The sequence below is a fragment of the Excalfactoria chinensis genome, chromosome 8 (genome assembly GCF_039878825.1).
Source record: "Excalfactoria chinensis isolate bCotChi1 chromosome 8, bCotChi1.hap2, whole genome shotgun sequence".
In the NCBI taxonomy this organism is placed as follows: domain Eukaryota; kingdom Metazoa; phylum Chordata; class Aves; order Galliformes; family Phasianidae; genus Excalfactoria; species Excalfactoria chinensis.
This window is the reverse complement of record NC_092832.1, coordinates 24,205,553-24,219,903: the sequence shown is the minus strand read 5'-3', so window position 1 is coordinate 24,219,903 and position 14,351 is coordinate 24,205,553. Positions and strand designations below refer to the sequence as shown.

Sequence of the window (14,351 nt, the reverse complement as noted above, 5' to 3'; positions counted from 1 at the left end):
GAAAGCACCCAGCTGGGGGGACACATCCCTAGATGTGTGACTGTTTCTGCTGCCTTCCACCCAGATCTCAACATGAGCACACACGGACCCTGTGGTTATTTCTGTCCTTATAGTTCAGCCATGAGCAGCTTCTTTCTAATTGTAAAGACTGGCCACATTCTGTAGCTCTACCCATACTGAAAACGCTCATTACCTTAAATCATCAGTGTTTGTTAGAATAATGGCCAGAGGTTGAGAGCTGGAATCAGGCTGTCCTGAAATTGACCCTTTGAAAGTGGAGCGTCTCTGAGCATTATATCCCTATAGGGGTCCTTCAGATTGCTGTATTAACCTTAATTAATATCTTACTCTGATTCCCAGTTGAAATATGAGGACTTTCATCCCAGTCATTTCACAGAGTGAAGTTTTGGGTAGAAATGAGCAGTTTTATTCCAGAGCATGTGACAGAGGTTTGATTATTCAGCCAGTCAAGGTGCTCCTTATTATGAAATTGCTTTTTCCCTTCTGGTCCAGTTACGTGAGACTTGTACGGGTGACCTATTTTGAGATCAATCTGAAGGATGCCCTTAGAAAACACTTCCAACATGAGTTATATGTAGAGTTACAAACTTATAATAACCCAGTTGTGCATCCTCCTTCAAGTTCACTTATCCAGGTCACACCTGTCCCATGGGCAAGGGGAAATCAGGCAGCGCTCTCAAAGTCCTTCCCTTCTGTATCCTTCTGTCACTTCCACAGCCTGCTGCTGTGTTTTAAGACCTTGATTTGGGGATTTAGAAAAGGAGCCAGGGAACAGAGCTGGTGGTAAATTGTGCTTGGTTTTCAGTGATGTTAAGGGCAGAGCAATAATGCATCCAGTCCCATTCAGAGTAGTTTTTTCATGCTTCATTCGTTTTTTAGGGAGGAGAATTCCCCACAGTACCATTTTTTAGCATCAGCTGCCATCTAGTTAGGTCCATGGGCAATATAAAAAGCCCACAGCTCGAGTCCATGTGTTTCTTCTATATGGAACTGGACATTTTGAAGCATACGAGGCACTTTTGGTTTTGTATTGATGGCTGTTACTAGTTAACTTTACGAGTTGTTGTGACTTAGCTTGCTCTTTCTTATCCTCAAAAGATAAATGGAAATGTTATATTATTTTATCTTTACAGGCTGTTACCCAACTAGAGCTTTTTGGGGACATGTCCACTCCTCCCGATGTAACCTCTCCCCCGGTAAGTATCCTGGTAAGGGAAACTGCATGAGGTCTTTTTCTTCATCCTATTTCCAACACGTTTATGGAGTATGTTTACAATTCAGGTCATTGGCCATTGCAGTAGGGAGGATTTCAAAGTAGTTTTTATGTTCCAAGAAAATAAAAGTGAAGCAAATTGAACATGGAATCACTGCTTCTTGAAGAAGTGCAAAAATATCTTCAATTTTTATTTATCTGATATAGGGCTAGATGTCACATAAGATATAATCTGAACTGCAGATCTCCTTCCATGGTGTTTATCAGAGCTGCATGCTTCACTGCTCTCTGTCTTGAGCTCCCTGCCTCTCTCCTGTGTTGCAGCAAGATCCAGTTATAGCTGATATATCACAACTCCTTGCTTCCACCAAGCACGTAGCCCAGAACTGCTATTAAAGGTAGACAAAAGAGTAAAGAGAGGGAAAGCTGAATGTGTTTTGAGAGGAATTAAAGCATTCTCAACAGGCTTTTTTGCATCACAGGATGAAAACACGGTCATTATTTTCCTATTGCATTTTTGAACCTTATATTAAGCTGTAGGGGAGTATGAAGATACTGAGAAAGTGGAGGTGTTCTGAAATCACCAGGCTCAGATCTCCAGTGTATTCTGGAGGACGTTTGGGATTAGATATTCAAAGTCCTGTCTCCTTGCCCTTGGCTTGCTCAATTAGGTTGTGTTTCTCCTTTAACGTGGACCTATGCCTCTGGTCCTGTTGGTTGATTGGAAGCACTGTTATATTTTGCAGATATTTCATTTACCTTTACTGTTTTTCTGCATTAATACCTAAGTCTGTAGCTTATACAGGCTGTCACCTAATGGCTAGAATCATAAGTCTATACACTGATATTTGTTTGTGATATAATCCAGACAAAGCTTATTTTTATTTTCCTCTGGCACAAATTCTCTCTCATTTTCTTTTTCTCCCGTCTCCAGCACATTCTGATGCTCTTTATTCCTACTGCTTTTCTCCTTCTGCATCTTTCCATTCTTTTTTCTTTCACTTTCTTCCCTGTAAAACTGTGAGCTTCAGAGAAGTGACAGTGAATATATGCTGCAGCTGATATGTATTGCTTCATTTTATTCCTGTCCCATTGCAGACTCCTGCTACTCCAGGTGATGCCTTTATCCCATCTTCATCCCAGTCACTTCCTGCTAGTACAGACATGTTTGGTTCTGTACCTTTCAGCACTGCTGCCGTACCCTCAGGTAAGAAATTTACCAGAAATATGGGTTTGGCACAAATTTAGTCATCAGTTCTCAGCTCTGGCTTGCATTTCAATCCTCAGAGCATTGATTTTGTCCAGTGGAAGTGGGAAGGATTTTGAGGACAGTGCTGCAGGGCAAGGCAAAATGAGTCTTTAACAAGCCAATAATACGTGATTATGAATTTACCAACATTATTAAAAGCAAAACCCAAAAATATCACTGGAGGTTCAACCGCAGTTTAGCCATCTATATAACATACCTTCTAAGGACAGCTGCAAGAGAGAGAAAAGCAGCTGGCTTAGCCCTGGTTTCTTTGCAGTTGCAATGAATATCTTGTGCTGTCTTCGGTAAACAGAGAATGAGACATGAAGGATTTGATTACATTTCAAAAGTACTCCACTTAGGTAAACCCTGGTGTTTTCCCATAGACTTATCTGTGTTCCTCAAAGTGCTCAAAATTCAAAAACCATGTAACATTCGGCACAGGCATGCATGGAATTGGGTTTTGACTGCTGATCTCTCTCTGGGATACTCAGAGCACTGCAAGAACAGCACTCAGCTCCACTTAGGAAGAAGGAGGAGTGCCTTGAATCATTCATCAGTGACTTTCTAAATGGTTAACTCCTTATCAGATGGGCTGTGTTGCAGCATTAGATTGGCCACCACATCTCAGAAGGGTTATGCTGATGGTGAAGTGTCTGGGGATAACGTCAGGGGAAAACCCTCACTGCTTAGCTGAGGTGATGGTGGGTGCAGGGTAGAAAGATGCCTAGAGAATCTATCATAGCCACCCACACGCATTTGAGTTACTGTTCCTTCTTTCATCACTTGGAATCACAGAGTTGGGGTATTTTTTGCCTTGCAAGGTCCACTTAGAATCAGTCAATGATTGAAACTTTACTTAGTTTCTGGTTGTGGCACGTGGCTGAGGTCCATGCAGATATCTTCACAGACGCGTGTGAGTAGTCATGCAAGTGGTCACTAAGAAGAGAATGGCATTTTGTTCAGAAAAGGAGAAGAATTATGGCCAATATACACCAAACCCATGTTATAGCGTAGAAGTGTTTGTAATGTGAATTCAAACACGTATTTCCATTTTCTTTTCAAAGAAAAGCTGAAGCTCTGGGATCAGTAATGCAGCTCGCATATTTCTCATTTATTGTGTGGCCTTTTCTGCATGCTCCTGACGTTATTGGAATTCTTATTTTTCTGCTTTCTTTATTCTTTGAAGGTTATGTTGCCATGGGAGCTGTTTTGCCCTCATTCTGGGGACAGCAACCACTTGTTCAACAGCAGTTGGCCATGGGTGCTCAGCCTCCAGTTGCTCAGGTGATGCAGGGAGGACAGCCGATAGCGTGGGGCCAACCTGGGATTTTTCCTTCAGCCCAGCAGCCTTGGCCATCTGTAGCTGGTCAGTTCCAACCAACTGCCTTCATGCCAACACAAACTGTTTTGCCTTTACAAGCAGCCATGTTTCAAGGTACCATTGCTCCTATAGCTACTGTTCCACCCACAAGCGATTCCAACAGATCGAGTCCGCAGACAGACAGGCCCAGACAGAAAATGGGAAAAGAAATGTTTAAAGATTTCCAGATGGCTCAGCCTCCACCGGTGCCATCAAGAAAACCAGATCAGCCTTCCCTCAGTTGTACCTCAGAGGCCTTCTCAAGTTACTTTAACAAAGTTGGGATGGCACAGGAAGCAGATGATTGTGATGACTTTGACATCTCTCAGTTAAATTTGACTCCTGTGACTTCCACGACGCCATCAACAAACTCACGTGAGTATTCGTATCATTTATGCCGTAACTTTCCTCAAATGTGACTGCTCCTCGAAGCATTTAACTTTTCATATACTAAATTGCAACACAGATGTGGACTGAGAACCTTCATGCATGGTCTGGCTTATTAAATGTGTTCTGGCCATAAAGAAAAGTGTTACAGAGACCATTCAAATCAACGGCCCCAGTAGCTGCAGCCTGAAATTTAATTGCTAATAAGACAGTAATATATGCTCTGTGCTAGGGACGTGCCAGCTGGTTGGAAAACGCTGGTAACATTCAACCTTACAAATGATTTTTCTACGTCCCATTCAAGGCATACTTTGCGCAAAGTAGGAGATGGGTATTTATTCTAATTGCTTGATGTGTTGGACATGTGGGGAAATGCATTGAGCAGCTGTAAAATGGGCTTAGCATGGCCATAGCATGGAGATGGGGGATTTTGCAGATTGCTGAAAAGGAATTCAGGAGGCATTTACCAGCAGCCAGTCAGAGACCTTATGTTTTGCTTATCTGCCATAGGGCAGGCAACTCACGCATTCCTAATGTGATGTAGCGGTGTCTCCTTGGTTCCTAAAGACATGAGCCAGATGCAGCCAAACTTAATTTGGAAGCCACTGAATGAAATCAGACCTACAGAATCGATAATGACTTCTCTGTTTAAATTTACATCTTACAGCTCTTTGCTGAAAGTGGTTTTCGGGGATAATATAAGTTGAGGGCTCTAGAGCATGAGCAAATTTTGTACTGCTTTGTCTCTCTGAACAAATGAAGAGATATATATTCTGTTGCTGTCACCTTAATCTTTGTTCAGCTCCAACCCCTGCACCCAGACAGAGTTCTCCATCGAAATCATCAGCATCTCATACCAGCGATCCTGCTGCAGATGACCTCTTTGAAGAGGGGTTTGAAAGCCCAAGCAAAAGTGAGGAGCAGGAGGCTGTGAGTAGCAATAAGGCTTCTAAATACCAATTTGCACTTTTTAGCTAGAAAAGAAGGAGAAGATACTCAAATGCTGTTCAGTAGTGTCAGAGATCACTGGGTTCTAGTAGGACTGGGTGGTAATTAAGGGGGTCTGCATTTGCAGGTTTGATTTTGATAGCTGGGAACATCAGCACAGCATTTCTGTTGATGTGTCCTAATACTGCATGCAAGGAACCAAACTCAGAGTTCATATGTGAAGTTATGCTCGTTAACTTTATCTGGTACCAATGTTCACTTACAGATGGTAAGGGAGTCCAAGGTAAAATGACACGAATGCTGAGGATGCAGAAAGAAATGCGAGAGGTTGTGTGCTAAAAAATGATGGTTGATGTTGTCTTCCACATTCTGGCATCCCAATTGCTTCCCTCGTTGCATTCCTCAATGTCCTGGCCCTTGGTATTTCTTTGCCTTAGACTCAGTGGACCAAAGCAAGGAGTGTTATCAAAATGAAGTGACTTTGAATCACAAGGTATCTTAGGCAGATAAGAGCCTAAGTGAGCCAAAGGCAAGAAGGAATCTGTACAGAAAAGGACCCAAAGGTACAAAAATGACACGTATGGTCCTTTCCTGCCTGCATCAGCTGTAGAAAAGCATTTTGGCTTTTGTGAATGTATCAGTGGTGAGGTCTCACTTTCTGGTTTTCATGAGATAGGATGTACTTGTTATGCCCACAGCATGAAAATAACCTCGTGTTGACTTTTCACTTTCTATTGTTGAGAAAAAAAGGTGTTATGTTCTTGTATTCTAGCCTGATGAGTCTCAGGCCTCATCCAACAGTGATCCATTTGGTGAGCCAACTGGTGATACTATAAGTCCACAGGTCGGTAGCTAGATAGCGCAGGTTGGGGTAGGTATCTGTCCTTTTTTTCTCTACACCTTGAGGTGCTCACTTATTCCTCCACCAGTGCCTACCATTGCTTTCATGGATGCATGGTTTGCTTTTTCCTTTTCATCTCTTCCTTTTTTTCCTCTCCATTATCCACAGTGTGTTTCCTCATGCTTGGTGGTTTGCATGGCTTTTGCCATTCACTGTGTGCTGCAACTTATGCGAATATGTGTGTTTCAGCTGCCTGCATGCTTTAAAGAAATGTGGACTTATTTTACTTTGTGTTCGAATTCAAAGGGGAAATAGGGAATCCAAGCCACTACCAACAATGTATTATGCAGAACAATTGTTTTATCCAGCCCATTCTGGCCATTAGTCAGTCGTAACGTATCAAATGGGATAAGACATCTCTCCCATAGACATAACAAACATTAAGTAAAATCATGTAATGATACAGGAATACCTCCACTCAAAATCGATGTGATAATCAGTAGAAGCAGCATATGTATTATCTGCATGTAAAACTTCTTGAAATGGGTTTGTGTCTTTTGACCTCCAACTGCAAATTAAAGACATCTGAAAGTTATCATCCCTGATGTTAGCATTGGCTGACCTAGACAGAGGGGAAAGATGATCTTTTCATCTTTTGTGTTACGGAACACATTGGAAAATGTGGCTGCTAGTGGATGTTCTGTGATTTGTTTCAATACAGTATATATGTTCTACCAACGAGGCAGTAAAACTGCAAAGTGTTATGAGTGCTGAGCGTTGTTATTCCATCCAAATACTCTCCAGTGTTACTATTTGAAGGATATGTTTCATTATCTTCTCCCTGCCTGCCATTCGTGTTTTGTATTACCCAAATACGTGACCTGATACTGCTTCTGCACAGAGCTCCTGGAACAAATCCATAACAGTGGTAGAACCCTTTTTATTTTTCTACAGAAATCACACTGTTGTTTACCACTGACTTATCTGCCCTGAGCCTGCATAATCGGTTTCAACTCAAACTTAATAGTTTCATTAGGAGTCACTTTGTACACTGAAATGTGGTTAAGAAAAAATGTCTTACAGTAACTTAGCTTTGATCCACTTGGGAGTAATAAGATTATCTCTTAATAATATGTAGTGCTGAGAGGAGGCATCTCCCCCTTCTTCTGCTTCACCAACACAAAGCTTGGCTCTTGGGGGCTGAAGCAAAAGCAGTGTTAAGCCTTGTGCCTCTGTGAGTCTAAAAATGACAGCGTAAAGATAGAGTCAGGCTGGGCTGACTGCTTAGCAAGAACATCTATTGGTTATTGTAAACCAACAAGAGCTGCTTGTGCAGATTGATGGTGCCACATGGCACCATTTGCCTTTGTCTGACTCCACCAGCACTGGTGCAGCCAGCTGTCCCAGCCTTAGCCCATTTCAAGACTTCTTTCTTAGAAGAAGAAAGAGGATTTGACTTTAAGCTGAATCTCACGCTCTGCAGCCCTACGTGCGTTCGTTTATTGTGGTTCATCATCATCAGGGTAATTCTGGAATTCATCACAAGGAGAATAATGATAAAATCTCATTCTAATTTTCTGCCGCTAAGATAATTAGCATCGTTTGTGAGCTAACCACACGCATTTACCTATCAGCAGTTCTGGAAGTAGCTGGAAGCGGTGGCTGAAGGCTGTTGCTGCAGAGTGCTGTGTAAGGCAGTCAAATGAGGGACCCCTTTTTGTTCTGTATGTGTATAACACTGAGCTACTTTCTTTTACCTGGCAACTAAAAGAACGGTATGTTGTCAGTCTCTCCATATTTTTTCCATAGTTGCTGTTAATCCTCGTACAGTCTGGCATAAATTAGATATAATTATCCAAAATACATTCCAGGAATTGTTAGATAATGTTTCTAATTATCATATTACAGTAACACCTAAAAGCTGTAGGCAGGAACAGGAAGCTGAAGGAGAAGACAGCGTCTCTCCAGTGAAGTTATGCTGGCATCGTTGTACATCATTGTACTGTGCCATCCAGCAGAAGACTGTAGGAAATCCACTTGCTAAAACCAACCCATCTAGTTCTGAAGTCTGCTATCATCTTAGTGATGGAATCTATCTATCTTCGTTTCTCTGTATTTCACCTCTTCCCTTTGTGATCTTAACACTCTCCAAATCCTGATGCTACCAGGAGGCATTAATACAGACTGCTCTGCTACAAATGGCCATGGGTTCTTTGTAGGTAAATGGGACATTTTATGGATCAGTTACATATTTGTCCCTTTATGTTTGGAGATAAGGAGCAGCCAGGCCTGATTTTCAGTACATCAACTATTTGCAGAACTGTTCATAGCAAGATTTGTATCTAGTTGTCTTCCCATTGTTCAGGAGTAGTGTGGAGGATGAAGAGAGAGAACAGTAAATAGTAAGACTGCCATCTTCAGCTGACTTACACTTAATCCCTGCTGCTGTCTTTAGGCTGTGTAGTGGATAACCGTGGTTAAAAGAGACAGTGGAAAGAGTCAGTATGCCCTGAATACTGGGATTGGTTGTCAGACACTCTGCCTCACTCCTTATGGACCATACAAACTGATTCCTCTGGGCTAATTAGCAACAGAGTGAAAGTTCTGAAGGGGAATAAAGGGATATTCGGTACTGAAATTAACCCAATAAAAGTAACTCCAAATGCTGGAATAAATACAGCTCTATTGATATGCATCCCAGTCCAACACTTGCTCTGGCAGTCATTCACGAGGGATTCTCAGGAAACCTTCAAAACATTTGCGGCTAGAACATATCTTCCTCAAAAGCTTGTTTGGTTGTTCTTTGAAATGTGTGCAGACAGTTGTAAGCCCTCAAAGTATGTCACACCCTTCATGATGCTATCAGCACTGTCAGGAGAGCAACAGCGCATTTGAATATTTGTCTCTCAGCTTTTGGTGGGACTTGGGTGGCCCGCTGCCATCTCCCATCTCGGACCATGTGCCATTCTTTGTGATGAGTGTTCCTAGTCATTTCAGTCAGCTCCAGAACGGACTGCTCTAAGTCTTTATCTAGGCTGTGACTACGCAGTTGGCAGCAATAGCAACTTAAGGACAAAGTATTGGCTTCATCTGAGAGTTTAGACAACCTCGGGAGGCTGTACAGAGCTGCTTCTGAAACCTGCTACTACTTAATGGTCCCTTTCAGTTGCACTAAGAATCTGGGTGTGCTCAGACATGTATTTGCAGGATCTGTTGCCATCATTCATCCGTCTCAGTAGGAACTGAATGGAGTCCAGAGTAAAATTCCTGATGACTTTAAGTGACCTATTCTTGCCGCAGGCTCCAGAGCTGTTATTCTGCAAGAAAACACAGCAGCAAGCAGAATTAGGAACCTTAGAGTGACTTTAATAGGTTGAGCACTTGTAATGGATCACAGTTTAGGAAGCACTGCAGAGTTCATCTCTTGTCAGTAGTTCTCAACTGTTGGTTTTTGGTTTAATTCCCAGTTTGTGAATGTGTAGCATCCTTCCTGATGAGAAGATAACCAAGTTTTAAACTACTAGATACTTGGAACTAGGAGATATTCCCGGGCAGGCTTGTAGTAAGAACACAGACGCCTTCCAGCCACAATCCCTAACTGGCAGGTTGCTATATTTCTGCAGATAGAGGCTAATTATACTAAAAATAGGCAACATTGAGCCACAGGCTGTAATTGGGTGAGTAGAAATGACGTGATACCACCAAAGATATTTGAATATTGCTTGCCAAGTGTACTATGTCCTCCTTTATTAAATCAGCATGCAATTGAGAAGATGCATTGCACTCCTGCTTCCCTTCACTTGCATCCCCAGCACAAGATTCTCGTTTTGGCTGGTGCTCCAGCACTCTTATTTCATGAAACTCCAATCATTTGAGCCTGCCCTTTCTGATCAGTCAGCCAGGAGTAAAACCAGTGCTGAGAATCTATTGCAAAGGGCAAAGAAATCTCTGCAGGCCTCACCTCTACAATTCAGTACAAGTTGCCTGGAGCTTTGCACATAGCAGGGTGCCTTGCAATGATGAAAGGACTACCCGTGTAAAAAGAACTGCTTCCTAACCAAGTCCTGTGTTACATTTTGTGAGCCAGCTCACTGACACGGACCCAAGTAGATATTGAATGTGTTGGAGATTTCTCCCATGTCTGCTGAGGGCCAGATGTTAATACCTTTAGATTGGATGCAACTTCACTTGTAGTGAGTACATAATATTATTCAAGACCATTAGGAACCTCGTTATCTCATGCAGTGTAGGCTAACACAAATCCCTCCTGCTTAGTAAGCAGTGTGTTTGTTGTGCAAAATGTTCCTTAAAATTAGAACAACGAACAGATTTTAAGCATGATGTGTCTCTGTGATATGTAAATCTGTCATACGAAAGGAGAAATTTCTCTTTGATAGTTTCTGCAGTCAGATTCCAGAGAGCTTTTAATTCAGCACGGCACAGCGTACTTCGAGATACCTGAATATTTGGGTGTTTTAACTTGAGGCAATGTACCCTTGGACTTCCCCTGTCCAACCTGGCACTTAAGTCAGATATCTGATTTGTGAGTTCATATCCTCATTATTCACTATCTCTTAGTTTAAGGGCTACACTTCAGCACAGGAGCCCTGTCAGTATGTGTGCAGGTGAACGCTGCTCTGATAGCAGCCTCCAGACACACAGGAAAGCATTTGATTTTTAAACATCTACCAGAAACTGCATAACCCAAAGTTGTTGGAACCCTTCAAGTGTAATTTAACAGCAAAACCAGATGCTGCCACTTGTCTTCTTATTTTATTCCTGCAGGCTGATTAATGCACATCAGGAGTGCTTTGGGGCCAATCATATAGAATTGCAAACACTCAATTGGAAGCCTTGTATGCCATCTTACTTAATCTTTTCTTTTTTTTTCTCTGAAAAAGACCCGTTGTTTTTTTGTTTGCTGGTTTACTTCCCTTTGGATCTGTTCCAAATGCAGTAATAGAGGTAGAATGCAGAAGATGTCAGTGAAACAGCTCTCCTAAAACTTTGGCTCTCCTTCCTTTTACTTATATGTCCTGTGTCTTTCATGTAGAGGGCATAAAAAGAAGGCGAGTGGGGTATTTCTGCTTCCAAGACCTTCCCAAACAATCCTTGTGAAAGCCCTCCTGCCTGTCACTGGGAGAAGCTGTCTGGGAAGTCAGCATGTCTGAACTCTCCTTCTGTTTCTCCTCTGACTTTTACTGCTCTTTCTGCTCTATGAAGGGTCACTATCGGTTCTTCACAGGTGCCATTTGCAGTGTTGAGCTGCAGACAAGATGCACTGATGAATTGTCTTAGAATAATATTAGAAAACAAGTCTCATGCACCGAGAAGAAAAATCAGGCATCTAAATGGGAAAGTTACCTAAAGGAAGATGTAAGAGCACGATTTTCACTCAAAATACTCAAAATCTGTTAGAAGAAAAGTTACTCGAGATGCTGAGAAATGAAGGTTGTTGCCACATGAAGTGTATGTTAGATAAATATTGGGTATGAACAGAAGGTTGAGGCTTGTGATTCTGGAGTCTCCATCATGGACTGTTGAATGTGCCAGTAGCCTACAGTGAACTCCTCTTCCAGTGATGCCAGGTGACCCTTGGGGTACCTGTTCTTTCCATGTGTCTGTGTACCTTACAGACATTAGAGGACACCTCTAACAAACACATCTGATGCTTCAAAAGGCTTTTATTTTCCCTAAGGAACTAGAGAAACCAACGTCCTTTGTTCTCCTTTTCTTCTCTTTTCTTATTGCTTCCCTTTGCAGTCACCTCAGGTTCAGCACGTGCTTGAAGAGTGTCCTGGTGTGTGTCAGCTTCCCCCATTAATTAGTACATATTTCCTTTGAACTGGCAATGATGGATCATTCTGCCAGCTCTGTGTCTGCAGTACTTGAAAACTGGCATAGGTGGGCTCAGCGCACAGGATGTGAGGTGCAGGTATTTACTCTCACTCATCTCTTCTGATTACCTTTGGTTTTTCAAGGTCATCAGATGCATTTGCCTCTTGCTGTGGATAATTTCAGCAGCCTTTATTTAATCGTTCAGAGGGATTTTGCTCATTCTCTCTTGATGCTCATAGTGTGCTCAGGGCTTCTTGTAGGCAAGAAATAGGGAAGAAGAGTCTCTGCAGGCTGCAGAAATGAAGCATCTTCAACCATTGCCACATCCTGCCAGGTATTTCTGTGGTCTGCAGTGCTTGGCCAGCCTTCAAAGGGTTTTGCCTAAAGTCAGCTTTTGCTGATACTGCTGCAGCATGAGTTGACTCGAACTTGGTTAAATTCAACTCTGTGGTGTTGTATTTGAATATTTATCAAGCTGTGGAGAGTTAATGCAGTATGGCATTAATTAGCCCTTTTGCCCATCTTGTTCTTTTCCTAGATGTCATTCTTAGTTGAATAAATTAGTTTCTGGAAATGAAGGAGAGTGGATTGCAGACTGCATGGCTGCATTGCCTCGCTCTGCAGACAGGATGAACGTAGCATTGAGAAAGCACCGGGTGTCAGCTATGAAGGAGCACTGAAAACACAGCTGCTTTCCTCAACATCTAGGAAACTCCTAAGAAAAACCACCATCCTTTCCTCCCTGCTTTAACACCTGAACTAATGGCTGTGCAGAGCCCTAATCAAGCTGCTCAGAGCCAGCTTTCCTTTTCCTTCACAAGCAGCACACACCACATCGCTCTGAAAATACTGCTGATTCCAATCCCATCGCAGCTTCATTAGCTCAGCTTTCAGCAGCAGTTTCTGCTTGCAGTTGTTTTCCTACGTGAGCTGTGTGAAATCCACAGCTGAGTACCGTCGCTGTGCTGTTGGGTGGGATGCTCAGCCCGATGCAACAGCCTTTTGTGCCAGCTGCATTTCTGGCCCGTAAACTTCAAAACACCCATTTGTACAAAAATCATTTCATTTCTCCGTGTGTCTATGCCCAGCAATACCTCCTGAGGATCGGTGCATGGCCAATATGGAAGAGGAAATTGATTGTAAGCATGCCTTTCCCGAAATAATGTCACATTTCCTTCACAACCCAACTGGGGTGCCGCGATCGCTCAAAGCAGCGCAGAAAACAAACACTTCCTTTGGGTTTTGACTCACGAGGTATTGCTGTCCTCAAACAGATGTTGTGAAAATGTTCTCAAAATGTCTGGAGACATCTCCGCTTATTTTATTTTTATCATCCCCAGGAAGCAGAACCTCTCTACGCCCAGATCAACAGACCTAAGAAATAGCATTGGTACGGGCTTGCGGTGCTCCGAGAATCGAACGAAACCCAACCACCTGGCAGGCCTTTGGCTCTCATGCTTTTTTCCGATTGATTTTGTCTGGCAAGGATAGATGATTGCCCTCCTGGACTGGCTCTACGAGCATTCCTGACAATTTTTGGCAACCGATGGCAGATCCCTATGGCAGCACAAAGTGACAGCTCCCCTGCTTAGCGCACCAAGAGTCCGGCCCTGTCCCCACAACTCATGGGTATCCAGACTAGGAAATCTCACTCCTCGCTCTTCTTTTCAGCATTTCTTGTCTTGTGTATGCCACATATAAATGATGAGCATTCCTTTTCTTTTGAGCAAAAAAAAGCAGAATCTGTATTAGCAGTGGCATTATCATTCAACAGCCTTTTTGGGCACAAGTTGGCACTTTTTATGTCACGGTGACATGTTTTTCATCATCATTTACATCAGGCTGATCCTGACTCTTGGTTTTTTTTTTCCCCTTGCGTAGGCATATTTGAACAGCAACAACAGAAAAGCGCTGGCAGTGTCATTCTTTTTTTCTTTGATATTTCTTATTCTGTTGTTTTGTATGAGTGACAGATCCAAGAGCAAAACGCCTCCTGCGGAAATGATTCTTAACTTGAAACCACGGAATAAAAACTCTGTTGTTTATCCATCCGGACTGAAGATGTTGCCAAATGTACCTTTAAGTTCTAGCGCATTGTGAGGAAGAAATGCTGCTTTTCTGTTTGAATACTCATTGTATTGTGGGTAGAGGAAGGACATGGAGTCCCACGGATGGAAGAGACGGAAGATTCAGTATTTCCTAGGAAACTCTAAACAAAGTACAGAAAAGGAATATTTTTATTTCTTCGATATCTTGCTGCTGTAATGCTATGCAGACAAGTGTTTTCTTCTCTGTGTGCCATTTTTGATGAAAAAAAAAAAAGAAAAAAAAAAAAAAAGAAAAATCATTTGCCAAATAATACTGATGTGATTCTGGTTTAGGAGGTCGGATGAAACAGACTTTGCAAATGGGACAAGGGTGGCCTGGATTTTGGAATAACGAACTGATTCTGTGATCGAATTGTTCATCTTTATCACTTTTTGTACATCAG

General features: G+C 42.4%; 1 protein-coding gene across 7 annotated transcripts in view; it reads left to right on the top strand.

Moving 5' to 3' along the window:
- Window positions 1–14,351, top strand: part of DAB1 (DAB adaptor protein 1) — a 113,048-nt gene extending 98,697 nt beyond the window's left edge. For 6 of the 7 annotated variants that reach the window (XM_072342840.1, XM_072342835.1, XM_072342841.1 and 3 more), the window contains 6 exons: window positions 1,155–1,217; window positions 2,333–2,441; window positions 3,673–4,221; window positions 5,036–5,163; window positions 5,954–6,052; window positions 13,201–14,349. In XM_072342840.1, the coding sequence (XP_072198941.1) occupies window positions 1,155–1,217; window positions 2,333–2,441; window positions 3,673–4,221; window positions 5,036–5,163; window positions 5,954–6,037 (933 nt within the window). In that variant the 3' untranslated portion in view covers window positions 6,038–6,052; window positions 13,201–14,349. Of the gene's footprint in view, window positions 1–1,154; window positions 1,218–2,332; window positions 2,442–3,672; window positions 4,222–5,035; window positions 5,164–5,953; window positions 6,053–13,200 lie in introns of all 7 variants that reach the window. The other variant, XM_072342839.1, reaches the window with a different exon arrangement.